At 43.4% G+C, this 27,036-nt stretch overlaps 2 protein-coding genes and 1 long non-coding RNA gene across 8 annotated transcripts in view; 1 reads left to right on the top strand and 2 right to left on the bottom strand.

The window, feature by feature from the left end:
- LOC106593736 (mast/stem cell growth factor receptor kita) overlaps window positions 1-14,583 on the top strand; it is a 50,559-nt gene extending 35,976 nt beyond the window's left edge. The window contains exons 12-21 of the mRNA XM_045712794.1: window positions 1,368-1,472; window positions 1,680-1,790; window positions 2,507-2,645; window positions 3,346-3,413; window positions 3,892-3,998; window positions 7,241-7,363; window positions 7,743-7,854; window positions 8,430-8,529; window positions 9,449-9,554; window positions 9,969-14,583. Of these exons, the coding sequence (XP_045568750.1) occupies window positions 1,368-1,472; window positions 1,680-1,790; window positions 2,507-2,645; window positions 3,346-3,413; window positions 3,892-3,998; window positions 7,241-7,363; window positions 7,743-7,854; window positions 8,430-8,529; window positions 9,449-9,554; window positions 9,969-10,118 (1,121 nt within the window). The 3' untranslated portion in view covers window positions 10,119-14,583. The remainder of the gene's footprint in view (window positions 1-1,367; window positions 1,473-1,679; window positions 1,791-2,506; window positions 2,646-3,345; window positions 3,414-3,891; window positions 3,999-7,240; window positions 7,364-7,742; window positions 7,855-8,429; window positions 8,530-9,448; window positions 9,555-9,968) is intronic.
- A 253-nt stretch (window positions 14,584-14,836) lies between these two features.
- Window positions 14,837-15,454, bottom strand: LOC106610405 (uncharacterized). The gene is made up of 2 exons (XR_006763754.1): window positions 15,349-15,454; window positions 14,837-15,280 (listed from the first exon to the last, which is right to left on the bottom strand). It is a non-coding gene; the product is annotated as an uncharacterized lncRNA (long non-coding RNA).
- Window positions 15,455-19,863: 4,409 nt separating this feature from the next.
- LOC106594386 (circadian locomoter output cycles protein kaput) overlaps window positions 19,864-27,036 on the bottom strand; it is a 47,538-nt gene continuing 40,365 nt past the window's right edge. For all 6 annotated transcript variants that reach the window (XM_045712790.1, XM_045712791.1, XM_045712786.1 and 3 more), the window contains one exon: window positions 19,864-21,511. In XM_045712790.1, coding sequence (XP_045568746.1) covers window positions 21,305-21,511 — 207 coding nt within the window. In that variant the 3' untranslated portion in view covers window positions 19,864-21,304. The remainder of the gene's footprint in view (window positions 21,512-27,036) is intronic.

Genomic DNA, 27,036 nt, shown 5'->3' on the forward strand with positions numbered 1-27,036 from the left:
CTCTACTACATACCTCTACTACATACCTCTACTGCATACCTCTATTACATACCTCTATTACATACCTCTACTACATACCTCTACTACATACCTCTATTACATACCTCTATTACATACCTCTACTACATACCTCTATTACAATCCTCTACTACATACCTCTACTACATACCTCTACTACATACCTCTATTACATACCTCCATTACATACATCTATTACGTAGCTCTACCACATACCTCTACTACATACCTCTACTACATACCTCTACTACATACCTCTACTGCGTACCTCTACTACATACCTCTACTACATACCTCTACTACATACCTCTACTACATACCTCTACTACATGCCTCTATTACAATCCTCTACTACATACATCTACTACATACCTCTACTACATACCTCTACTACATACCTCTATTACATACCTCTATTACATACCTCTGCCTTGGCAGCAGCTAATGGGGATCCTTAATAAATACAAAGACAAAATACTACATACCCATCTATAAACAGGTTAGTCTCTCGTTGGAATACAGCCTGTCCTCCTGAACGATTCAAATCAAGCCTTGGTTGTTTTGATGAGGTAGACCTACAGTCATCTTCAGTGGTCGGGCCTCTGGGGGTTTTCGCTACGAGTCTTGTCTTGTTTCTTTAGTAGGTGCTTCAAGAGATTGGAGGTTGTGATTGTAGCAGTGGAGAGTTGTTTCCCTCCTGGACAGTTTACATGTTCCAGTTATATTCATGTTCCACCAGATCAAAGTAATGGGAGTTACTTCCACACTGAGAAACTCAGGGTTTTAGTCTCTTCTGCCGTGTTTCATGTCCCTCACTAAAGCTGTTAGTACTAGTGTGTGTAAACAGGAACTTGGTGAGAGGGGAAGGTGGGTGGGAGGGGTGTAAATATTGATATCATCAGCTGTAATAGAAAGGGAATGATAACGAAAGTGACGAAGTAACGACAACTTATCTTTGATCAGTAACTGTAATATAATTACTCAAATGACTAGTTACCGCAAAAAGTTATGTTATTACTGTATAACCCCCAAATACTGACACACACACAGAAGCACTCGCTACAAGTCATCCAGCTGCTGTAGTGTCAGGGAGATTTAAACCAGCTGAAATGTGTGTCTGTTTAGGTAAGACCCTGGGTTCAGGGGCCTTTGGTAAGGAGTTTAAATGTGTGTCTGTTTAGGTAAGACCCTGGGTTCAGGGGCCTTTGGTAAGGTGGTGAAATGTGTGTCTGTTTAGGTAAGACCCTGGGTTCAGGGGCCTTTGGTAAGGAGTTTAAATGTGTGTCTGTTTAGGTAAGACCCTGGGTTCAGGGGCCTTTGGTAAGGTGGTGAAATGTGTGTCTGTTTAGGTAAGACCCTGGGTTCAGGGGCCTTTGGTAAGGTGGTGAGAGCTACAGCCTATGGACTCTGTTCTGCTGACTCCGTCATGACCGTTGCTGTCAAGATGCTCAAACGTGAGTAGCTGTGTGTGTGTGTGTGTGTGTGTGTGTGTGTGTGTGTGTGTGTGTGTGTGTGTGTGTGTGTGTGTGTGTGTGTGTGTGTGTGTGTGTGTGTGTGTGTGTGTGTGTGTCCTTTGCATCTTCTTCTTCATCATTTTTAAAGCTATGATGACGTCATTAAGATGATGTCATTGCAACGATGTAACGATGATGTCACCGCAGCGAGCGCCCACTCCACCGAGAAGGAGGCTCTGATGTCGGAGTTGAAGGTTCTCAGTTACCTAGGCAACCACGTCAACATTGTCAACCTGCTGGGAGCTTGCACTGTGGGAGGTGAGAGGTCATCGACTCTATGGCAAAGGTCAGAGGGTCCACAGTAGTCATACTGACGGGTCCTCCAAGATATCCTAAAATAACTCCATATTTTCCAGTTGAGTATTAAGTAAGAGATTTCCATTAAGGGATGTTTTACCAGATCCAGATTAAAGGGATGTTTTACCAGATCCAGATTAAAGGGATGTTTTACCAGATCCAGATTAAAGGGATGTTTTACCAGATCCAAATTAAAGGGATGTTTTACCAGAACCAGATTAAAGGGATGTTTTACCAGAACCAGATTAAAGGGATGTTTTACCAGAACCAGATTAAAGGGATGTTTTACCAGATCCAGATTAAAGGGATGTTTTACCAGAACCAGATTAAAGGGATGTTTTACCAGATCCAGATTAAAGGGATGTTTTACCAGATCCAGATTAAAGGGATGTTTTACCAGATCCAGATTAAGCCTATTTCTGGACTCATTGGAAAGCACTTTCAATGAACAGAGTCTCTGAATTTAGTCCACATTGAACATAAATTTGTTCTGAGTCCAGGAAATTAGGCATCTACTCACTTAATTTGCTTCATAATCAATAATCAATTGGAGCTTTCTTTATAAACTTCAAAGTTTAGAGTTTATATGAATGTGTTCTGGTGGAAGGAGTTGTATGACAGTTTGTGGTCCCGTCCTGCTGTCTGAACTCTTAGCCAGATCATTTACTTCCTGTCAGGGCCGACGCTGGTGATCACAGAGTACTGTTGCTATGGAGATCTGCTCAACTTCCTGCGTAGGAAGAGAGAGACGTTCTTCAGCGCCCAGGCTGCTGATGGGTACTACCGCAACATCAACAACCCCCCAGAACCACAGAGGTCTGTGTGTGTGTGTGGTGTGTGTGTGTGGTGTGGTGTGTGGTGTGTGTGTGTGTGTGTGTGTGTGTGTGTGTGTGTGTGTGTGTGTGTGTGTGTGTGTGTGTGTGTGTCTAAGGTGTGGGTGGTGTCTGTGGTGTGTGTGGTGTTTGTGAATGTGTATGTGTGTGTGTTGTACTTTACTCATTATAATATGTCTGTGTTTCATTTCTCTCTCTTTATGCATTTGGGTGTGTGTCTGCGTGTGTGTGTGTGTGTGTGTGTGTATGTGTGTGTGTATGTGTGTGTGTGTGTGTGTGTGTGTGTGTGTGTGTGTCTACATGCATGTGTGTGTGTGTGTGTCTGCATGCGTGTGTGTGTGTGTGTGTGTGTGTGTGTGTGTGTGTGTGTGTGTGTGTGTGTGTGTGTGTGTGTGTGGGCTGCATGCATGTGTGTGTCTGCATGCATGTGTGTGTGTCTGCATGTGTGTGTGTGTGTCTGTCTGCATGCATGTGTGTGTGTGTGTGCATGCGTGTGTGTGTGTCTGCATGCGTGTGTGTGTGTCTGCATGTGTGTGTGTGTGTGTGTGTGTGTCTGCATGTGTGCATTTGTGTGTCTGCATGTGTGAGTGTGTGTGTGTCTGTCTGCATCCGTGTGTGTGTGTGTGTGTGTGTGTGTGTGTGTGTGTGTGTGTGTGTGTGTGTGTGTGTGTGTGTGTGTTTAGAGATGGGAACGGTAGCAGTTACATGCCTATGCGCCCGTCTGAGACAGACAGAACGTCCTCCCAGTCAGGTAAAACTACATTTCCCACCATGCACCATAATCCTGTATAAATCCATAGTGTAGTCCTCTCACATGATTCCCTGCACTACTTGGTTTAATCAAAGCCTTATGTGGATTCATCCAGAAACATTTCATATTTTTAAACACATATCGCTGACAATATGGGCTAAATATCTTTCTCCCCCTCTCCCCCCCTCTCTCTCCTACCCTCTCCCTCTTTCTCTCCTACCCTCTCCCCCTTTCTCTCCTACCCTCTCTCTCCCCCCTTCTCTCTCTCCCCTCTCTCTTCCTCTCGCTCCCTCTCTTCCTCTCGCTCCCTCTCTTCCTCTCTCCCTCTCTCTCTCGCTCTCTCCCTCTCCCCTCTCTCTCTTCCCCTCTCTCTCTTCCTCTTCCTCTCTCTCTCTCTATCTCCCCTCTCTCACCCCCTCTCCTTTCTCTCCCCCCTCTCTCCCTCCCACTCTCCCTCTCTGTCTCTCTCTCTCTCTAGATGATAAGGGATGTCTGAGTATAGATGAGTTGTCTGTGGACACAGAGGATCTACTGAGCTTCTCCTACCAGGTGGCTAAGGGCATGGAGTACATCACCTCTAAGAATGTAAGGTTCTGAGGAACACACACACACACACACACACATACACACACATACACACACACACACATACACACACACATACACACATACACACACACATACACACACACACACACACACACACACACACACACACACACACACACACACACACACACACACACAGACACAGTTGAAAAGTGGTTTATAGTTTGTCTATAGAAATCTACAGTGCTGAGATAAAGTCTGTGCCCCTTCAGCCTTTTCTGTTTGACCTAGACATGTGATCAGATCTTCATCTGTCCTAACAATAGATACAGTCAACCTCATTAAACACATTACACAAAAACAATTGGAGTTTTTAATTTCTTTATTGAGCAAATTGATCCGACATTCCATTTCTTTGTGGGAAAAAAAGTATGTGAATCTGTAGATGAATGAGATGAAAGTAGTGAAAAGTTTTAGTATTTGGTCCCATCTTCCTTGCATGCTATGACTACATCAAGCGTAACTCTACAAACTCCTTGGGTTCTGTTTGGGTTCTGTTTTTCCCAACCAGAACTGAATGGTGAATAATGTCTTGTGACATTTTCTATTGAGGTAAGAAAAGAACATGTTTCTGAACACTTCTAAATTAATCCTGATAATACCTTGATTAAGAAAAACTACGAATGAATCATGAATAATGAAGAGAGAGAAGCATACAGAGGTTACAACAAAACATGCTAACACGCTAACATGCTAACACGCTCTCCCTTGTCATTGGTAATACTGAGCCCATGTTAGCATGTTTTGTTGTAGCCTGTTTTGTTTGCTCTACAACCTGTTAGTTCATATGCCTTGACACTGTGATATATAGTCCTAAGGGGCGAGTCAATAAGAAGACAGTGTCAGAATAAATTCAACCACTCCTTTGTTTCATCACAAAACTGGAAAGCAACATCTGTCCGGTTAAATCCACAAAACATATTACATGTACAGTGAGGGAAAAAAGTATTTGATCCCCTGCTGATTTTGCACATTTGCCCACTGACAAAGAAATGATCAGTCTATAATTTTAATGGTAGGTTTATTTGAACAGTGAGAGACAGAATAACAACAAAAAAATCCAGAAAAATGCATGTCAAAAATGTTATAAAATTATTTGTATTTTAATGAGGGAAATAAGTATTTGACCCCCTCTCAATCAGAAAGATTTCTGGCTCCCAGGTGTCTTTTATACAGGTAACGAGCTGAGATTAGGAGCACACTCTTAAAGGGCGTGCTCCTAATCTCAGTTTATTACCTGTATAAAAGACACCTGTCCACAGAAGCAATCAATCAATCAGATTCCAAACTCTCCACCATGGTCAAGACCAAAGAGCTCTCCAAGGATCAGGGACAAGATTGTAGACCTACACAAGGCTGGAATGGGCTACAAGACCATCGCCAAGCAGCTTGGTGAGAAGGTGACAACAGTTGGTGCGATTATCCGCAAATGGAAGAAACACAAAAGAACTGTCAATCTCCCTCGGCCTGGGGCTCCATGCAAGATCTCACCTCGTGGGGTTGCAATGATCATGAGAACGGTGAGGAATCAGCCCAGAACTACACGGGAGGATCTTATCAATGATCTCAAGGCAGCTGGGACCATAATCACCAAGAAAACAATTGGTAACACACTACGCTGTGAAGGACTGAAATCCTGCAGCGCCCGCAAGGTCCACCTGCTCAAGAAAGCACATATACATGCCCGTCTGAAGTTTGCCAATGAACATCTGAATGATTCAGAGGACAACTGGGTGAAAGTGTTGTGGTCAGATGAGACCAAAATGGAGCACTTTGGCATCAACTCAACCCGACTTGTTTGGAGGAGGAGGAATGCTGCCTATGACACCAAGAATACCATCCTCACCGTCAAACATGGAGGTGGAAACATTATGCTTTGGGGGTGTTTTTCTGCTAAGGGGACAGGACAAATTCACCGCATCAAAGGGACGATGGACGGGGCCATGTACCGTCAAATCTTGGGTGAGAACCTCCTTCCCTCAGCCAGGGCATTGAAAATTTGTCAGTGGGCAAACGTACAAAATCAGCAGGGGATCAAATACTTTTTTCCCTCACTGTAGGAAACAGTTACATGACCTACAGCATGGTACACGGTCTATAACTCTGTCATACAGTACACACTTTTCTTGTTTGTTGTCCTAAACTACATGTCTAAAATGCTCGTTAGCCTAACTTCCATTCATGGACAACGTTAGCTAGTTAACATTAGCCTTCTACATCTAGCTACATGTTGAACTTCCATCCTCTCAGGCCAGGAGCACAACAATGTATGAATTAATGGTTGGATCAGAATCACCGTTATAATCATTAGCCAGTATGGAGAATTAAGTAAAACCACAAGTCCAAATCCCCATCTCCATCCATGTCTAATTTAGGAAAGGGACAATTTACACTAGCTATCCACCAGAGGACAACAACACGAGATGAAACAATTCAAGTTTTTCTGTCAATGAAGTAAGCTCTCAATGTGATCTGATAGGAGTGAAGCCAAATCCAAGCTGGCTTCCCTTGAAACTTTTTTTTTGGTGTGCCAGGACCAATCACAGTTGAGCTCGTTCAGTTTAGCTCAACGCTGATTGACTATTATTTTATACTTTTTTTATGAAAGGGAGGCCAAATGTTCGCTGGCTTCCCTTGCTTTCAATGCTACGGGCAGCAACATTGTCATACTCTTTTTGACCACACAGCATCAGATAGATTGCCTACACATAGAGAGACAGAGGGGCGCTGTTTCGCTCACTCGGACGCTTTCTCCTGTGAGTTACATTCAGCCTCTGGAGAGATGAAGGAAAATGATGAAATACACAGAGACGAAAAATACATAATTTTCTATGTTTTTTATTTTTATTTTGGTATGGCTTCCGTTGGCATGAATTCTGCCAAGAAAGAGACCATGTTTGTATGCAGCTTTATTAACTAAAGGATTTGTTTATTTATTTTTTTACATTGTTTGCAAACTGATATGTGACACGGAATAAAATGAGAAACAGGCAACTTTTTTTATTTGTTTATTTTTGTATTTTGTAGCTAAACAAGTGGGGCTCTGCCCTGAATGACAGGTCTCCACTGAGTTAGAGCCAGCTGCTGTCTGTGTTTCTGTCTTCTATGTATTTATTTCTGTATATGGTTGATTCTTTACTAAATGTGCCTCTGTGTGTGTGTGTGTGTGTGTGTGTGTGTGTGTGTGTGTGTGTGTGTGTGTGTGTGTGTGTGTGTAGTGTATCCACAGAGACCTAGCAGCCAGGAACATTCTGCTGACTCAGGGGAGAGTAGCCAAGATCTGTGACTTCGGACTGGCCCGAGACATCACCACAGACTCTAACTACGTCCTCAGAGGCAATGTAAGTGTGTGTGTGTGAGTATTTTTGTTATAGAACGAGTGTGAAATACAAGAAGGCTGCTCAGGTTTTACCATTAAAGAACAACAAGTAAAAAGCAAGCATTGTAACACAAAGGAATCTCAGAGGGATAGTTCAGACATTTTACATATGTTTCCTTATCTTGAGAGTAGTCTCTGGACAATGACTGTCAAGGTAAGGAAACATTTCTAAACTATCACTTTAAAACTAATAGCCACTTTCTGTTTCACCCTGATGATGTGTTTCCTGTGTGTGCTGTTTCCCCCTGATGATGCATTTCCTGTGTGTGTTGTCTCCCCCTGATGATGCGTTTCCTGTGGGTGTTGTCTCCCCCTGATGATGCGTTTCCTGTGTGTTCCAGGCCCGTCTCCCAGTGAAGTGGATGTCTCCAGAGAGTATCTTTGACGGTGTTTACACCTTGGAGAGTGATGTCTGGTCATACGGTATCCTGCTCTGGGAAATATTCTCTTTAGGTAATGTACAGTACATAACTATAGTCACCTTGGAGAGTGATGTCTGGTCATACGGTATCCTGCTCTGGGAAATATTCTCTTTAGGTAATGTACAGTACATAACTATAGTCACCTTGGAGAGTGATGTCTGGTCATACGGTATCCTGCTCTGGGAAATATTCTCTTTAGGTAATGTACAGTACATAACTATAGTCACCTTGGAGAGTGATGTCTGGTCACATGGTAACTATAGTCACCTTGGACAGTGATGTCTGGTCACATGGTAACTATAGTCACCTTGGACAGTGATGTCTGGTCACATGGTAACTATAGTCACCTTGGAGAGTGATGTCTGGTCACATGGTAACTATAGTCACCTTGGACAGTGATGTCTGGTCACATGGTAACTATGGTCACCTTGGATACAGTATATATACTCACACACACAACGGCATGAAGACACACACGCACACATGTTTGGGGAATATACTAACTGTGTGTTTGTGTGTCTTTGTCTGTTGTCTTTGTGTGTGTGTGTGTGTGTGTGTGTGTGTGTGTGTGTGTGTGTGTGTGTGTGTGTGTGTGTGTGTGTGTAGGCAGCAGTCCGTACCCTGGTATGCAGGTGGGTTCAGCGTTCTACAGGATGATCCAGGAAGGACACAGAATGAACAGACCTGAGGTGGCTCCCAGAGAAATGTAAGGAGTGTTTGTGTGTGTGATTTTGAAAATATACTTACTATGACTGAGATACAGTATCTGGTTGTCCCACCTAGCGATCTGAAGATGAATACACTAACTGTAAGTCTGTCTGGATGAGAGAGTCTGCTAAATGACTCCCTACTGTAAGTCTGTCTGGATGAGAGAGTCTGCTAAATGACTCCCTACTGTAAGTCTCTCTGGATAAGAGAGTCTGCTAAATGACTCCCTACTGTAAGTCTCTCTGGATAAGAGAGTCTGCTAAATGACTCCCTACTGTAAGTCTCTCTGGATAAGAGAGTCTGCTAAATGACTCCCTACTGTAAGTCTGTCTGGATAAGAGAGTCTGCTAAATGACTCCCTAGTGTAAGTCTCTCTGGATAAGAGTCTGCTAAATGACTCACTACTGTAAGTCTCTCTGGATAAGAGAGTCTGCTAAATGACTCCCTACTGTAAGTCTCTCTGGATAAGAGAGTCTGCTAAATGACTCCCTACTGTAAGTCTCTCTGGATAAGAGAGTCTGCTAAATGACTCCCTACTGTAAGTCTCTCTGGATAAGAGAGTCTGCTAAATGACTCCCTACTGTAAGTCTCTCTGGATAAGAGAGTCTGCTAAATGACTCCCTACTGTAAGTCTCTCTGGATAAGAGAGTCTGCTAAATGACTCCCTACTGTAAGTCTGTCTGGATAAGAGAGTCTGCTAAATGACTCCCTACTGTAAGTCTCTCTGGATGAGAGAGTCTGCTAAATGACTCCCTACTGTAAGTCTGTCTGGATAAGAGAGTCTGCTAAATGACTCCCTACTGTAAGTCTCTCTGGATAAGAGATAAGAGGATAAGAGAGTCTGCTAAATGACTAACGTGTAAATGTATGATTGTGCTTGTTTTCTGACCCTGTATCTCCTCTCTCTCTCTCTGTAGTTATGACATGATGTTGTCTTGTTGGAGTGAGGACCCTCTGAAGAGACCTTCCTTTAGGAAACTAGTAGAGAGGACTGAACTTCTACTGTCAGAAGACACCAAGAATGTACGTACTGGAACTGTTCAGCAATGTTTGTTGAAATGCATCTAGAATTATCAATATATGTGAATGAAAGTTGTATCGAATTGAAATGGAATCAATAACTTGGTATAATTATTTGAACTACTACTGCCAGAAAACACCAAGAATGTATGTTCATAAATACATGTATAGTTTATAAATATATATATTTTAGCTTTATATGGATTTATCATTCTACATTTACGCATTAATATGAATGTTCATATCCTCAATTGTATCTTTCAGCAATGGTTAATGTAACATGCTCTGTGTTGATGATTGTGTGTGTGTGTGTGTGTGTCTGACTCTGTGTGTCTGACTGTGTGTGTGTGACTCTGTGTGTGTGACTCTGTGTGTGTGACTCTGTGTGTGTGTGACTCTGTGTGTGTGTGTGTGCAGGTGTACCTGAACCTGAGCTATGGAGCTGTCCTTCCAGACCAGCAGAGGGCAGCGTCTCATAGACTGAGCTCAGTGAGCAGCACTACGGCCTCGACACAACCACTACTGCTGAATACTGCTGATGTGTTTCTGGACTACGACACTGTCTGAATACTGTACACACACACACTACACTACACTACACTACACTACACTACACACACACTACATACACTACACACTGTGTATTGGACTCCATCTCTCTGTATTGATCAGTCTGTGATGTATGTCATGTTGTATTTAACCTTTATTTAACCTTTTATTTAACCTTTATTTAACCTTTTATTTAACTAGGCAAGTCAGTTAAGAACAAATTCTTATTTACAATGATGGATGGCCTACCCTGGATGACGCTGGGCCAATTGTGCGCCATCATATGGGACTCTCGATCACGGCCGGTTGTGATACAGCCCGGGATTGAATCAGGGTCTGTAGTGACGCCTCTAGCACTGAGACGCAGTGCCTTCGACCGCTGCGCCACTCGGGAGCATGTAGCATGTAGCATGTAGCATGTCGTCCATAGGTTTTAGTGCTATGGTCAGTAACCAGCCTGAGACTCCATTTCTCTCCATTATTTAAAAATTGTTATTTAGCCTTTATGTTGACAGGGAGTCCGTGCTGAGACCAATGTCTCTTTTCCAGATGAACCCTGTATAGCACACCACAATACAATAAACACATTAACCTACACATTCATATACACAATGCACATTATTACACACAGCAATACACAAATAGACAAATAGCAAAACGCAATCATAAAAACAGACCCATTCTTCATTAAAAAGGTCTCCTAACAACTGTCTGAAATGCCCTAGAGGCACCAATTCCTCCATTTTTAAAGTGTATTATAAATCATTCCGTATGTAAGTTGAAAGCAAATTAAAGGCTGATTTACCGAAGTCTCTAGACACCAAAGAGAGTCTCCAGAGTGAACGAGTTTGATAAGTTGACATTTTAAATCTTAACAGGGATGCTCGGTAAGTAAAAACAAAGTCATGGATGTGATGTACGTGACTTTAAAAGAGGTCAAATCAGTGAAATGCTTACTTACAGGCTCTAACCAATAGTGCGAAAAAAAGGTGTGTGTGTGTGTGTGTGTGTGTGTGTGTGTGTGTGTGTGTGTGTGTGTGTGTGTGTGTGTGTGTGTGTGTGTGTGTGTGTAAGTAAAGAAATAAAACAACAGTAAAAAGACATTTGAAAATAAAAGTAGCGAGGCTACCTCAATCAGTCAGGCTGATTGAGGTAGTATGTAGATATGGTTAAAGTGACTATGCATATATGATGAACAGAGAGTAGCAGTAGCGTAAAAGACACCCAGGGCTTTAAGACTAGAGGGAGCTGTGGAAAGAACGACACCCAGGGGTTTAAGACTAGAGGGAGCTGTGGAAAGAACGACACCCAGGGGTTTAAGACTAGAGGGAGCTGTGGAAAGAACGACACCCAGGGCTTTAAGACTAGAGGGAGCTGTGGAAAGAACGACACCCAGGGGTTTAAGACTAGAGGGAGCTGTGGAAAGAACGACACCCAGGGGTTTAAGACTAGAGGGAGCTGTGGAAAGAACGACACCCAGGGGTTTAAGACTAGAGGGAGCTGCACTTTGAGAAATAGTATCACCATAACAACAGGTAGAAAGGTTGATAAATAGTATCACCATAACAACAGGTAGAAAGGTTGATAAATAGTATCACCATAACAACAGGTAGAAAAGGTTGATAAATAGTATCACCATAACAACAGGTAGAAAAGGTTGACTACACAATCTGCTTCCTGCTGACGAGAGAGAGAGAGACAACATCTGTTTCTGTAAAAAGAGCCTCTTTAAATTTTAGTTTCTTAACAAGCTCAGTCGTACGTTTAAAAAGATAAATCATTGTCAATCCAAAAGAGTATTTGTATACAAGGCCTCGTTCGATTATAGAACCATCCGATCGAGTGAAGATGTAATCCATCTGAGACAATCTTGCGAGAACTTGAAAACAACAACTATTTCATTTTGCCTGTACTAAGCATGAGTTTTAAAGTCATTAAGGGCTTCCTGAACGACTGCAAAATCGTCCTGTAGCTTTGTCACAGCCAGGGCAGCAGTCGGGGGAATTGAGTACATAATAGTATCGTCTGCATATAGAGGAAATGTAAAAATGTTAACAGATTGACCAATAGCATTTATATACATAGAACAGGTGCTAGTATCGACCCCTGCGGAACACCTCACGATGGCCTGAGTTCTGTCACTAAGAAACCATTAACAGGTGTCAGAGCTCAGGCCTTATCGAGGACAACTTATTCAATTTAAATTTGCATGATCAACATTATCAAAGTCCACAAACAAAGCAGCACATTTTCATTTTAGTGTTTTAAAGCATTAACAACGATCGTTAACAACTGAAGTGGTTGCTGTAATAGTGCTATGCCCCAGGCCTAAACCCTGATTGGATGTCCAGGCCTAAACCCTGATTGGATGTCCAGGCCTAAACCCTGATTGGATGTCCAGGCCTAAACCCTGATTGGATGTCCAGGCCTAAACCCTGATTGGATGTCCAGGCCTAAACCCTGATTGGATGTCCAGGCCTAAACCCTGATTGGATGTCCAAGCCTAAACCCTGATTGGATGTCCAGGCCTAAACCCTGATTGATTTACATTCATAAAAAATAGCAAAGTTGTACATTTACCAAGGATTTTAGAATTTTAGCTAGACCAGGAAGCCTTGAAATGGGGGCGATAATGATTAAGATCCCTGCTGTCCCCGTCCTTATGGAGTGGCAGAACAAGATCTGATTTCCATACTTATGGAATATTTCCTGATGACAATGTTAAATATAAAAATGTAGGTTATTGAGCCGACAATGATGGGCGCTGCACACTTAAGCAGACCGGGATCCAATTGGTCGGCCCCCTGTGGATTTCTTGTTGTCTATCAAAGCATCCAGTACTTATTTTTCTGTAAATAGCCTAAAAGAAAAGCTTTGACTATCATTTCTCTGATCATTCAGAAAGTTTCCCCCTATCAGCATCCAGCCCCAATATCATTGTGAATAGGCTTAGAAGTTCAAAGAGATCGCCCGCTGAAAATAAAATGGTGATTTAATGCAATATTAGAGCCAATATACAATACAGTATGTATACAGTATGAACTGACACAGCAGTTAGTTTATAGGCTGACTGACACATCTATACAGCATGTATATCTACTAACACAGCTGTTTTGACTATATACAGTATACACCATCATCATCAGAACATTTCCCAGGACATAGACATATCTGATATGGGCAGAAAGCTTCAATTCTTGTTAATCTAACTGCACTGTCCAATTTACAGTAGCTATTACAGTGAAAGAATACCATTCTATTGTTTAAGGAGAGTGCACAGTTATGAAATGTATTAATAAACCAATTAGGCACATTTGGCCAGACTTGATACAACATTTTGAACTGAAATGCAATGATTCATTGGATCAGTCCCAAAAAAATGCACATACACTGCTGCCATCTAGTGGCCAAAATCTAAATAGTGCCTGAACTGGAATAATACATTGTAGCCCATGTCTGCAAAAAATCTAAAATACGATTGGTAAATGAGTCTAGCCAGCTATCTAAACTTGTAGTAATTATGTTCTCATTACCGACCGGGGGCCCCCATTAATTTTGTTTGTCACTCTCACTCAGATATTATATAAAAAACTGCAAATATTTCTCTCCACCCTTTGGCAAACTGTGTAGAATTGCAAGAGATTAACTCTATAATGTTTTATTTTATGAATGTGGGTTCTATGGGAAACATAGAACCAGGAAGGGCTCTGTCTGGGAAACATAGAACCAGGAGGGGCTCTGTCTGGGAAACATAGAACCAGGAGGGGCTCTGTCTGGGAAACATAGAACCAGGAAGGGCTCTGTCTGGGAAACATAGAACCAGGAAGGGCTCTGTCTGGGAAACATAGAACCAGGAAGGGCTCTGTCTGGGAAACATAGAACCAGGAAGGGCTCTGTCTGGGAAACATAGAACCAGGAGGGGCTCTGTCTGGGAAACATAGAACCAGGAAGGGCTCTGTCTGGGAAACATAGAACCAGGAAGGGCTCTGTCTGGGAAACATAGAACCAGGAGGGGCTCTGTCTGGGAAACATAGAACCAGGAGGGGCTCTGTCTGGGAAACATAGAACCAGGAGGGGCTCTGTCTGGGAAACATAGAACCAGGAAGGGCTCTGTCTGGGAAACATAGAACCAGGAAGGGCTCTGTCTGGGAAACATAGAACCAGGAAGGGCTCTGTCTGGGAAACATAGAACCAGGAAGGGCTCTGTCTGGGAAACATAGAACCAGGAGGGGCTCTGTCTGTGTCTGGAAACCAACTCTTCATGTGTAAATACATTAACTTTAGCTTTATGTGCTTTTAGGGTTTGTTTTATGTTAATAGTATGTGTGTGTGTTGGTTTTCAATAACAATGTTATGCAGAGAATGTATGTGATGAATGATGCCATGTAAAAACGTGCTTCTTCTGTAACGGGACCTTGAATGGTTTGGAGGCTGAGGATGTTTTGATACAGTTGGTTGACTTGTAATAAAGAAAGTACTGGAACTATTGTGTGTGTGTGTGTGTGTGTGTGTGTGTGTGTGTGTGTGTGTGTGTGTGTGTGTGTGTGTGTGTGTGTGTGTGTGTGTGTGTGTGTGTGTGTGTGTGTGTGTGTGTGTGTACCTGGGTCTCCTCAGGACATACAGTCAGGCCAGGTATAGACTGTGTTCCAGTCTGTGTGTGTTCCAGTGGAGGCCATCACTGCTCCTGTAAAGTAAACCTTGAACAAAATGACAACAACAACACACACAACCAACAATACATTTGTAATCGGGTTTTATTTTCATATTGACCAAGGGAGAAAGGGAGGAGAAGGGTTAAGATTACAGGAAACACTTCAAACTATGTTTCCATGTGACTTTGGGAGAGAGGGAGAACACAGCTGGTGACAGGAAGAGGAGATGCACGTCAGGAGAGCACCATTTACACTGCTGGACGTCACCTGGTAAGTGTACATTAAACTAGTTGGCTACCTGGTAAGTGTACATTAAAACTAGTTGGTTACCTAGTAAGTGTACATTAAAACTAGTTGGTTACCTGGTAAGTGTACAGTAAAACTAGTTGGTTACCTGGTAAGTGTACAGTAAAACTAGTTGGTTACCTGGTAAGTGTACAGTAAAACTAGTTGGGGTTACCTGGTAGGTGAATATTAAAACTAGTTGGGGTTACCTGGTAAGTGTACATTAAAACTAGTTGGGGTTACCTGGTAGGTGAATATTAAAACTAGTTGGGGTTACCTGGTAAGTGTACATTAAAACTAGTTGGGGTTACCTGGTATGTAAGGTTTCTAAGCTGGTTTTTAACCAGTAAACTAGCAGGGTTTCTAGAAACCACCACGGTGTGTACTGGTGTAATAACAGTTAGTTCTAGAAACCACCACGGTGTGTACTGGTGTAATAAAGTTGTTCTAAGCTGGTTTTTAACCAGTAAACTAGCAGGGTTTCTAGAAACCACCACGGTGTGTACTGGTGTAATAACAGTTAGTTCTAGAAACCACCACGGTGTGTACTGGTGTAATAACAGTTAGTTCTAGAAACCACCACGGTGTGTACTGGTGTAATAACAGTTGAGCTTCAGTCTATCAGTGGTAGTCACATGAATAATACATAACGTCCCCTTCCTGACCCGTTTCTGGTGTCCGTTTTCAATCCGGACCTTCCAAAACAAATCCAGCATGTCCGTGATGCAGGTAAAGAAACAGCGTTCAGGTCCAACATTCAGAACATTCCAAACAGAGCTGCTTGTTACAGCACATCGGAACAACGGAAGCATAGAATCAGAACGTAGAATTTCAGAACTTGATTCTCGTACTATGAATGGAACATGATTGAACCACTACATTACACAGCCTGTTTCTCTTCTACAGAAGATTGGCTACGTCCCACCCTATTTCATACATGTAGTGCACTACTGTAGACCAGCTCTGGACAAACGTAGTGCACTATATAGGGAATAGGGTGTCATTTAGGACACAGTCAAACAGGGTACGTACGTTGAGTCTTTCCACCGTTACATTCTTTGGACTGGGTGTATATCAGTGATGTGGAAACAACACTACAATAACAGTTTAACAGCTGCATTTTTTCAGCAACAAAACTCACAAAACACAACAACTAAAGGACCTGAATTTGCTGAGGGATGTGTGTCAAAAGGGTAGTGGTGTCAAAGTGTGTGTGTGTGTGTGTGTGTGAGACACACACGTTGTCATAGCTTCATAGGTAATGATTCCCCATGAAACCATCCGTCATTGGAAGCATTAATACCTTCGTGTGTAATCCACAGGAACACAGTGGACAACACTCAGTCTCACACTAACATGTATTCAAGTTGGGCTGCATCTCTCTTGGGCGTCATCATCACAGACTAAACACAGAGGAAGATTCTAGAATATTCACCAGTCATCATCATTACTGCAACGCATGAACTGATTGGCTGTTCCCGTGTGATACAGGAAGTAGAACAAAACGAAGAGGAGAAATGACCAAACCAAGACAAAAACAAATCACAGACATTCTGGGAAGTCCTTTTTCCAAACAACACACTCCTCCTGTCCTGTCCAAGGCTTTTACTGTTAGATATGTCTTCACTGTTACATTACTGACTGACTGACTGACTACTGACCAGACCTGGGTCAAATATCACCTGACTACTGACCAGACCTGGGTCAAATATCACCTGACTACTGACCAGACCTGGGTCAAATATCACCTGACTACTGACCAGACCTGGGTCAAATATCACCTGACTACTGACCAGACCTGGGTCAAATATCACCTGACTACTGACCAGACCTGGGTCAAATATCACCTGACTACTGACCAGACCTGGGTCAAATATCACCTGACTACTGAGCAGACCTGGGTCAAATATCACCTGACTACTGACCAGACCTGGGTCAAATATCACCTGACTACTGAGCAGACCTGGGTCAAATATCACCTGACTACTGACCAGACCTGGGTCAAATATCACCTGACTACTGACCAGACCTGGGTCAAATATCACCTGACTACTGACCAGACCTGGGTCAAATATCACCTGACTACTGACCAGACCTGGGTCAAATATCACCTGACTACTGACCAGACCAATGCTAACTCTTTACATTTCCGTGACGTAAAATTTGATTCGTTTTTCATGATTTGATTTGTTGATTCGTTCCTAATAACCAGAAAACCAACGCATCAGAAGAATGGTTTGTTATTATCGGTCATTTCCCATCTCCTCCTGACAGACATGTGACATGTTCTGTCTGGCCTGGAGAGACTGAGCATGTGCAGATGTCAGGTTATGATTGGGCCCCATGTGAGACGTGTGTTTACTGGAGCAGATAGATGCATGTCTGTTGAGTCCTTGGCTGATTCTCCAATGGCACCCAAGTCCTAATGTAGTGCACTACTTTAAACCAGGGCCCAATGGCACCCTATATAGTGCACTACTTTAGACCAGAGCCAATAGGAGAGTAGGGTCCCATTTGGGACACAACAGTTTTATTCCTGAGGAGAGACCATTCAGCAAATTGTGGATCCTTGAATAAGGGAGTTAGTATAAGACACAGGGGGAAACACACACAATGTAAACACATTCATATACACACACACACACACACACACACACACACACACACACACACACACACACACACACACACACACACACACACACACACACACACACACGTCTAGAGGTAAACACATGGACAAGAACACACACTCGCATACTCTCTCTCACACACACAAACATACACACACATTTCCACACACATCCAGATTCAACACAGCTAAGTCTGTAATTTACTGTGTTAGACCTCATTAAGTGCTATAATATCATGGGGAGATATACTGTCTGTAGGTCTGTAATTTACTGTGTTAGACCTCATTAAGTGCTATAATATCATGGGGAGATATACTGTCTGTAGGTCTGTAATTTACTGTGTTAGACCTCATTAAGTGCTATAATATCATGGGGAGATATACTGTCTGTAGGTCTGTAATTTACTGTGTTAGACCTCATTAAGTGCTATAATATCATGGGCAGGTTAAATATATACTGTCTGTTATGTATAATAAAACTCTGTTTCTTTCTTCATTCAAAAATAATCCATTCTCTATACATGCAGTACTCTGATAGAAGGGTCATATACTTCTGGAAATATATATACCTCTTTGAATAGTCTGTTAAAATATATATCTCAACTGACCCTGTGTGGTGTGATGATTGGCACTTGGAATAACTAAAACCCTGACAGATGGTCCCAGATCTGTGTGTTGTATTGTCAACACATTATTAACACACATGTATTGTTAAGGAGAGATGGCAATTACAACAACTGTGACAGAATCTCCCACCACAAATGGATCAAGCAGCGGAGAAGGGAGTCAAGGGAATACGGTCTGGACTATAGGAAGCAGCGCGCTTGGGAGGAGATGGCATCCTGGTCGCTGGAGGTATTGGAATCTAGGATTGACTGGACATGGGAACAATTACTGGACTACTGTGACAACCTGCCTGGGAGGAAGGTAGAGCACGAGAGGCACCCCCAATAATTTTTTTGGGGGGGGCACACGGGTAGTTTGGCTGGGCCAAGGGTGAGCCCTAAGTCAGCTCCCCGTGTTAATATGGAGAAGCGTATGGAGTGGAGGGCGCCGTGTTTTGCTGAAGTGCGCACAATCTCGCCCATACGCACGCACAGTCCGGTGCGAGATATTCCAGCCCCTCGCAGATGCCGTGCTAGAGTGGGCATCCAGCCTGGTAGGAGGATGCCTGCGCAGCACGTCTTGTCGCCGGTACGCCTCCTAGGACCAGGCTACCCTACCCCCGCTCTACGCACGGCAACCATCAGGCCCCTGCACAGCCCAGTTCGCCCTGTACTAGAACCCCGCTCGTACAGGGCTACTAGTTCCATCCAGCCAGGAAGGGTTGTGCAGGAGGTGAGATCAAGACCGCCTGTGCGCCTCCATGGCCTGGTGCTTCCAGTTCCTGTCTCTCGTGCGGACCCGGAAGTGCGAAATCCCAGTCTGGCACGTCCAGTACCAGCACCACGCACCAGGCTTCCAGTGCGTCAGCCCAGTCCGACTCGTCCTTGTGTCCTCCTCCCAGAGTGCTAAGAACCTTGGCGTGATCCTGGACAACACCCTGTCGTTCTCCACTAACATCAAGGCGGTGACCCGATCCTGTAGGTTCATGCTCTACAACATTCGCAGAGTACGACCCTGCCTCACACAGGAAGCGGCGCAGGGCTCCCTGCCTGTGCCATTAAACCCCTACAACTCATCCAGAACGCCGCAGCCCGTCTGGTGTTCAACCTTCCCAAGTTCTCTCACGTCACCCCGCTCCTCCGCTCTCTCCACTGGCTTCCAGTTGAAGCTCGCATCCGCTACAAGACCATGGTGATTGCCTACGGAGCTGTGAAGGGAACGGCACCTCCATACCTTCAGGCCCTACACCCAAACAAGGGCACTGCGTTCATCCACCTCTGGCCTGCTGGCCCCCCTACCTCTGAGGAAGCACAGTTCCCGCTCAGCCCAGTCAAAACTGTTCGCTGCTCTGGCACCCCAATGGTGGAACAAGCTCCCTCACGACGCCAGGACAGCGGAGTCAATCACCACCTTCCGGAGACACCTGAAACCCCACCTCTTTAAGGAATACCTAGGATAGGATAAAGTAATCCTTCTAACCCCCCCCTTAAAAGATTTAGATGCACTATTGTAAAGTGGTTGTTCCACTGGATATCATAAGGTGAATGCACCAATTTGTAAGTCGCTCTGGATAAGAGCGTCTGCTAAATGACTTAAATGTAATGTAATGTAAATGTCAAGTTGGTAAGACAGCACAATTCATACAGAAAATTCAGCAGATGTTTTTTTTTTACAAAGCAACTTAGAGTCAGTCATACGTGCATAGATTTGACGTATGGATGTCCCTAGCTGGAATCAAACCCACAACCACTGGGGTTGCAAGTGCCTTGCTCTACCAACTGAGCCAACACAAGACCAAAGTGATGTGGGACCAGGCTAAGTAATATGACCCACCCCTGGTCTGGTTTAAACTGTATTTACCCGTCTGTCTGTTGGGTCGTAATGATCTGATTGGATCAGACGTGGTTGTTGTTCTGATAAAACGTTTAAAAATGTTGAGTCTAAAAAAAAATGTTGAGTTTAAAAACTACATTTCCCAGCATTCCACTAGAACCCGAGCCCGTCCATTAAACCAACGGTGACACAACATCTTTTAAAAAACGTTTGTCTCTCCGGGGGTCACGTTCCAACACAAATAAAATACACCCTTAACTGAATTACTTTGATAACCTCAAGGCAGGAAGGGAGGAAAGATGGAAGGATGGATGCATTTTCAAAGTGTTGGAACAGGGCCGAAGACCTTTCGGTGGAAGAGAGAGGCGCTCTTCATACTAGCTGAACATCTGTCACCTCATATCTGACCAGGAAAACACTGAATAAAGTCTGAAGTCATTTTGTCAAAAGTTACTAATAAAAACGTACAGTTATTTACCCATGCAATCATATAAAATACTAATTTCCGTTTTTTTCCCTTGTAGCTATAATGGATATTTACATGTTTTCTTTTTATGTTACACACGTCTGTACTGTACAGACCCATAGAGGTCAGTCCATCACCACAACATTCCTTTTGGAGTCTCTCGTTACCGTGGCAATGCAGAGTTCTACTGGGTTTCCACGGACACCGAGTTTGTCTCTCCTCCAACGCACAAACAACAACGTTCCTCCTGGTTGCTACGGGATACAGGGTTCCGATGGTTCCGGTCCGTACTATTGTCACCATGGTGATGAGGAGTTCCTTAGGAAGGTGTAATCCAGGTGGGGCCAAACCTCCTCCTGAAGATCTCCTGACTGCAGGCTTTTGTTCCGGCCCTGCGCTAACCAACACACCTGATTCAGTCCAGAAGAACATCAAGGTCCTGATGAGCAACTGAATAGGTGTGTTAGAGCAGAGCCGGAGCCAAACCCTGCACAGTTAGTAGCTTTCTAGGAGGAAGGGCTGGCCACCCTCACCGTTACCCATAATTCAGTTTGTTATAGCGGAAGATAGAGGGGGTCAACACAGCAGCTATATCGGTAGGGGCAGTAGGAGGTTGGGGTTGGGTGACTCCAACACTGTAGTTCCATTAGAAAAACACAATCCCTCCACACCTCCGATTGGTTCAGCCTTCAGGTCATAGAGTCTGATTGGACGCCTGGGTCGCCCAGGCCTACTGTGCTTGGCTGCTGGAGCTGTCAGTCCGGTGCGAAGGCGGGCCTTTGGGTTGTTTCTGTGGCTGTGGTTTCAGCTGCAGCTGATGCCTCTGGTTGTGAGACTGTTGTTGTTGTGTTACCTGGGTGAAGGCCTGTTGCTGTTGTTGCATGGGGAATGCTGCCTGGAGGATCAGCTGCTGGTTGCCGTGGAGAAGACGGGTGCCCTGGTTACGGGAAGTAAGATAGAGAGACAATGGATTAGAATGGTATTCTTATTCTAATTCTATGGTTAGAACTATAGAAGTGACTCTATGACATTATGATTAGAACACTGTGAAATCCTTGAAACTCTAATACACTCCAGGTACACATTCCCCTTAGTCACAGATCTAGGATCAGGGTAAGACAGATAGTGTTCATTCTGCCTCTGTCCCTGTTGAACTCTGCCCCCACACTGCTCTCTGCTGGTTACATGTAGGAACTGCTGCTGCTTCTGTTGATTGATTTATTTCACCTTTATTTAACCAGGTAGGCTAGTTGAGAACAAGTCCTTTATTTAACCAGGTAGGCTAGTTGAGAACAAGTCCTTTATTTAACCAGGTAGGCTAGTTGAGAACAAGTCCTTTATTTAACCAGGTAGGCTAGTTGAGAACAAGTCCTTTATTTAACCAGGTAGGCTAGTTGAGAACAAGTTCTCATTTAAAACTGCGACCTGGTCAAGATAAAGCAAAGCAGTTCGACACATACAACAACACAGAGTTACACATGGAGTAAAACAAACATACAGTCAATAATACAGTTGAAAAATAAGTCTATATACAATGTGAGCAAATGAGGTGAGCAAAGTACATACAGTGAGGGAAAAAAGTATTTAATCCCCTGCTGATTTTGTACGTTTGCCCACTGACAAAGAAATGATCAGTCTATAATTTTAATGGTAGGATGTGTGCAAACCTGGTGGCCAACTACAAGAAATGTCTGACCTCTGTGATTGCCAACAAGGGTTTTGCCACCAAGTAATAAGTCATGTTTTGCAGAGGGGTCAAATACTTCTTTCCCTCATTAAAATGCAAATCAATTTATAACATTTTTGACATGCGTTTTTCTGGATTTTTTTGTTGTTATTCTGTCTCTCACTGTTCAAATAAACCTACCATTAAAATTATAGACTGATAATTTCTTTGTCAGTGGGCAAACGTACAAAATCAGCAGGGGATCAAATACTTTTTTCCCTCACTGTACAATATAGCAAGTAAAACACTGGAATGGTAGATTTGCAGTGGAAGAAAGTGCAAAGTAGAAATAGAAATAATGGGTGCAAAATAAATAAATACAGTAGGCAAGGGCGGAAATCCCGGGGGGGGGGGGGGACACGACCCCCCCCATCCTGGGAAAAATATGATTTGTCCCCCCAATATATCACTGAAACATAACTATGTAATTTAAATAATATTAATAATACGCAATGAAAGCAATTGTGCTGATTATAGACACTTAATAGCTCGTTTTTAAGTTTCAAAAGATTGCGACCCCCCCACCCTTTGCCTCACAATGGTTTGATCCACTGCCAGTTCCTTAGCTTGCTACGTAACAGAGAGGTCGTATCTACTGTCTGAAAGGCACTCAATGCACGTAACTGACGTGAGGTTAATCCAGTCAATCGCGCACACACACTAGCTGAATATGCAGAGCTAGCGCGCAAATATTAACTATTAAGCTAGCTAGTACCTATTCCATTTATGTGGCGTTGTCAAAGATGGAATCTTTGCTATCGTCAATTTATTCCAAGATCAGCATGCAGATGATGTAAGTTAGTGCTTCAAAGTCCCTGTGATAAGGTTAGCGATAAACTGAAATCCAAACTGAACAGAACTACACTCTCTTCTACCATTGTCTTAAATATATTTAATGGTCTCGTTGCAAAAGCTAAATTGTCGCAAGGGAACTTTTATTTATTTATTTTATTTCACCTTTATTTAACCCGGGTAGCAAAGATTATAGCAAACACCACTGAAACTGAATTGGTGCTCACTAGCTTTGCAAATTCAGCTATTGTTGGAAGCCAGCCAATATGAAACAAACTATTAAAATTACAAAAGGTTGCAGCATATGTTGTGTAAATGGTGAACTCATACAGCTGTCAACTCTTGTCATTTTAATCCGTTTCACATTTGCTAGCTACCTTTTAGATCGAAGCCCAAATAGAATGATTGAAGATGATAGAAGCCCATCTCCTACTGTAAATAACCGACACACTGTGTGTGTAGCCAGCCAGCCAGCCAGGTAGAAAAATGGCAGAAAAATAAAAGACGGACATCAGAGTATTTTTCAATACACCAAAACGCATAGTAAGAACCCTAGTAGCCTAATATCTCAAAGACTAGTTGATAAAATGTTCATAAGAAATAAATGAAATTCTAATGGAAATGTTTCACAATGATGTCATTAGGCAGAGCAGGGAACAGATGGCACACAGACAGCAGAGTTGGGGACAGATATGCAGGGACAGACTGGCAGAGACAGGGAGTCTCAGGTAAGTTTGTTGAGTCTTTGTTTGGCAACATTATGAAAGATTCTCAATTTTTTTGACTTGTAAAATAGGAACATAATTGGAAAATGCCATGGATACCCCCACTCTCAACTTAAACTGGTGACTGAACTAAGATTTGTTAAAGGCAATGGTATTGCTGTTGTGATTAGTTGTGTAGTTTTGGGTACCGGTAGTTAGGAGTACGGCAAACACCTTATTTCTTTGGTTCCTCAATATACATTTACCATATTACAATGTAGGCTATGTGTTACAGCACTACTTTTGGTGTCCCCCTCAGGAATTGCTCTTGAGAAAATTTAATGTAATTGTCCCCTCCAAAGTTGATATCAGATTTTCGCCCCTGACAGTAGGGGAAGAGGTAGTTGTTTGGGCTAAATTATAGATGGGCTATGTACAGGTGCAGTGATCTGTGAGCTGCTCTGACAGCTGGTGCTTAAAGCTAGTGAGGGAGATGAGTGTTTCCAGTTTCAGAGATTTTTGTAGTTCGTTCCAGTCATTGGCAGCAGAGAACTGGAAGGAGAGGAGGCCAAAGGAGGAATTGGCTTTGGGGGTGACCAGTGAAATATACCTGCTGGAGTGCGTGCTACAGGTGGGTGCTGCTATGGTGACCAGCGAGCTGAGATAAGGGGGGACTTTACCTAGCAGGGTCTTGTAGATGACCTGGAGCCAGTGGGTTTGGCGATGAGTATGAAGCGAGGGCCAGCCAACGAGAGCGTACAGGTCGCAGTGGTGGGTAGTATATGGGGCTTTGGTGACAAAATGGATGGCACTGTGATAGACTGCATTCAATTTATTGAGTAGGGTATTGGAGGCTATTTTGTAAATGACATCGCCAAAGTCGAGGATCGGTAGGATGGTCAGTTTTACGAGGGTATGTTTGGCAGCATGAGTGAAGGATGCTTTGTTGCGGAATAGGAAGCCAATTCTAGATTTAACTTTGGATTGGAGATGTTTGATGTGAGTCTGGAAGGAGAGTTTACAGTCTAACCAGACACCTAGGTATTTGTAGTTGTCCACATATTCTAAGTCAGAACCGTCCAGAGTAGTGATGCTGGACAGGCGGGCAGGTGCAGGCAGCGATCGGTTGAAGATCATGCATTTAGTTTTACTTGTATTTAAGAGCAGTTGGAGGCCACAGAAGGAGAGTTGTATGGCATTGAAGCTGAAGCTCGTCTGGAGGGTTGTTAACACAGTGTCCAAAGAGGGGTCAGAAGTATACAGAATGGTGTCATCTGCGTAGAGGTGGATCAGAGAATCACCAGCAGCAAGAGCGTCATCATTGATGTATGCAGAGAAAAGAGTCGGGCCAAGAATTGAACCCTGTGGCTCCCCCATAGAGACTGCCAGAGGTCCGGACAACAGGCCATCCGATTTGACACACTAAACTCTATAAGAGAAGTAGTTGGTGAACCAGGTGAGGCAATCATTTGAGAAACCAAGACTATTGAGTCTGCCGATGAGGATGTGGTGATTGACAGAGTCGAAAGCCTTGGCCAGGTCAATGAATACGGCAGCACAGTATTGTTTCTTATCGATGGCGGTTAAGATATCGTTTAGGACCTTGAGCGTGGCTGAGGTTCACCCATGACCAGCTCTGAAACCAGATTGCATAGCGGAGAAGGTGCGGTGGGATTCGAAATGGCCGGTAATCTGTTTGTTGACTTGGCTTTCGAAGACCTTAGAAAGGCATGGTAGGATAGATATAGGTCTGTAGCAGTTTGGGTGCAGTCTGGTTGTCTGAAATGACACCAGATTCTCTACACAAAGGACTACTGATGACCAGGCCCATAGGGAATAGGGTACCATTTTGGACTCAGCCCTAATCCATGGCTATACACACTCCATCCCTCTGTGAACTGCCTGTCTATGGCTGTTGAAACTAGAGGTTACCTGTCAGAACTGATGCTGTTGAAACTAGAGGTTACCTGTCAGAACTGATGCTGTTGAAACTAGAGGTTACCTGTCAGAACTGACGCTGTTGAAACTAGAGGTTACCTGTCAGAACTGATGCTGTTGAAACTAGAGGTAACCTGTCAGAACTGATGCTGTTGAAACTAGAGGTTACCTGTTAGAACTGATGCTGTTGAAACTAGAGGTTACCTGTCAGAACTGATGCTGTTGAAACTAGAGGTAACCTGTCAGAACTGATGCTGTTGAAACTAGAGGTTACCTGTCAGAACTGATGCTGTTGAAACTAGAGGTTACCTGTCAGAACTGATGCTGTTGAAACTAGAGGTTACCTGTCAGAACTGATGCTGTTGAAACTAGAGGTTACCTGTCAGAACTGATGCTGTTGAAACTAGAGGTTACCTGTCAGAACTGATGCTGTTGAAACTAGCCGTTACCTGTCAGAACTGATGCTGTTGAAACTAGAGGTTACCTGTACGAACTGATGCTGTTGAAACTAGAGAAAAACCTGTCAGAACTGATGCTGTTGAAACTAGAGGTAACCTGTCAGAACTGATGCTGTTGAAACTAGAGGTTACCTGTCAGAACTGATGCTGTTGAAACTAGAGGTTACCTGTCAGAACTGATGCTGTTGAAACTAGAGGTTACCTGTCAGAACTGATGCTGTTGAAACTAGAGGTTACCTGTCAGAACTGATGCTGTTGAAACTAGAGGTTACCTGTCAGAACTGATGCTGTTGAAACTAGAGGTTACCTGTCAGAACTGATGCTGTTGAAACTAGAGGTTACCTGTAAGAACTGATGCTGTTGAAACTAGAGGTTACCTGTACGAACTGATGCTGTTGAAACTAGAGGTTACCTGTCAGAACTGATGCTGTTGAAACTAGCCGTTACCTGTCAGAACTGATGCTGTTGAAACTAGAGGTTACCTGTCAGAACTGATGCTGTTGAAACTAGAGGTTACCTGTACGAACTGATGCTGTTGAAACTAGAGGTTACCTGTCAGAACTGATGGTGTTGAAACTAGAGGTTTCCTGTCAGAACTGATGCTGTTGAAACTAGCGGTTACCTCTCAGAGCTGATGCTGTTGAAACTACAGGTTACCTGTCAGAACTGATGCTGTTGAAACTACAGGTTACCTGTCAGAACTGATGCTGTTGAAACTACAGGTTACCTGTCAGAACTGATGCTGTTGAAACTAGAGGTTACCTGTCAGAACTGATGCTGTTGAAACTAGAGGTTACCTGTCAGAACTGATGCTGTTGAAACTAGAGGTTACCTGTCAGAACTG

The sequence above is a fragment of the Salmo salar genome, unplaced genomic scaffold (assembly GCF_905237065.1).
Source record: "Salmo salar unplaced genomic scaffold, Ssal_v3.1, whole genome shotgun sequence".
Lineage (NCBI taxonomy): Eukaryota > Metazoa > Chordata > Actinopteri > Salmoniformes > Salmonidae > Salmo > Salmo salar.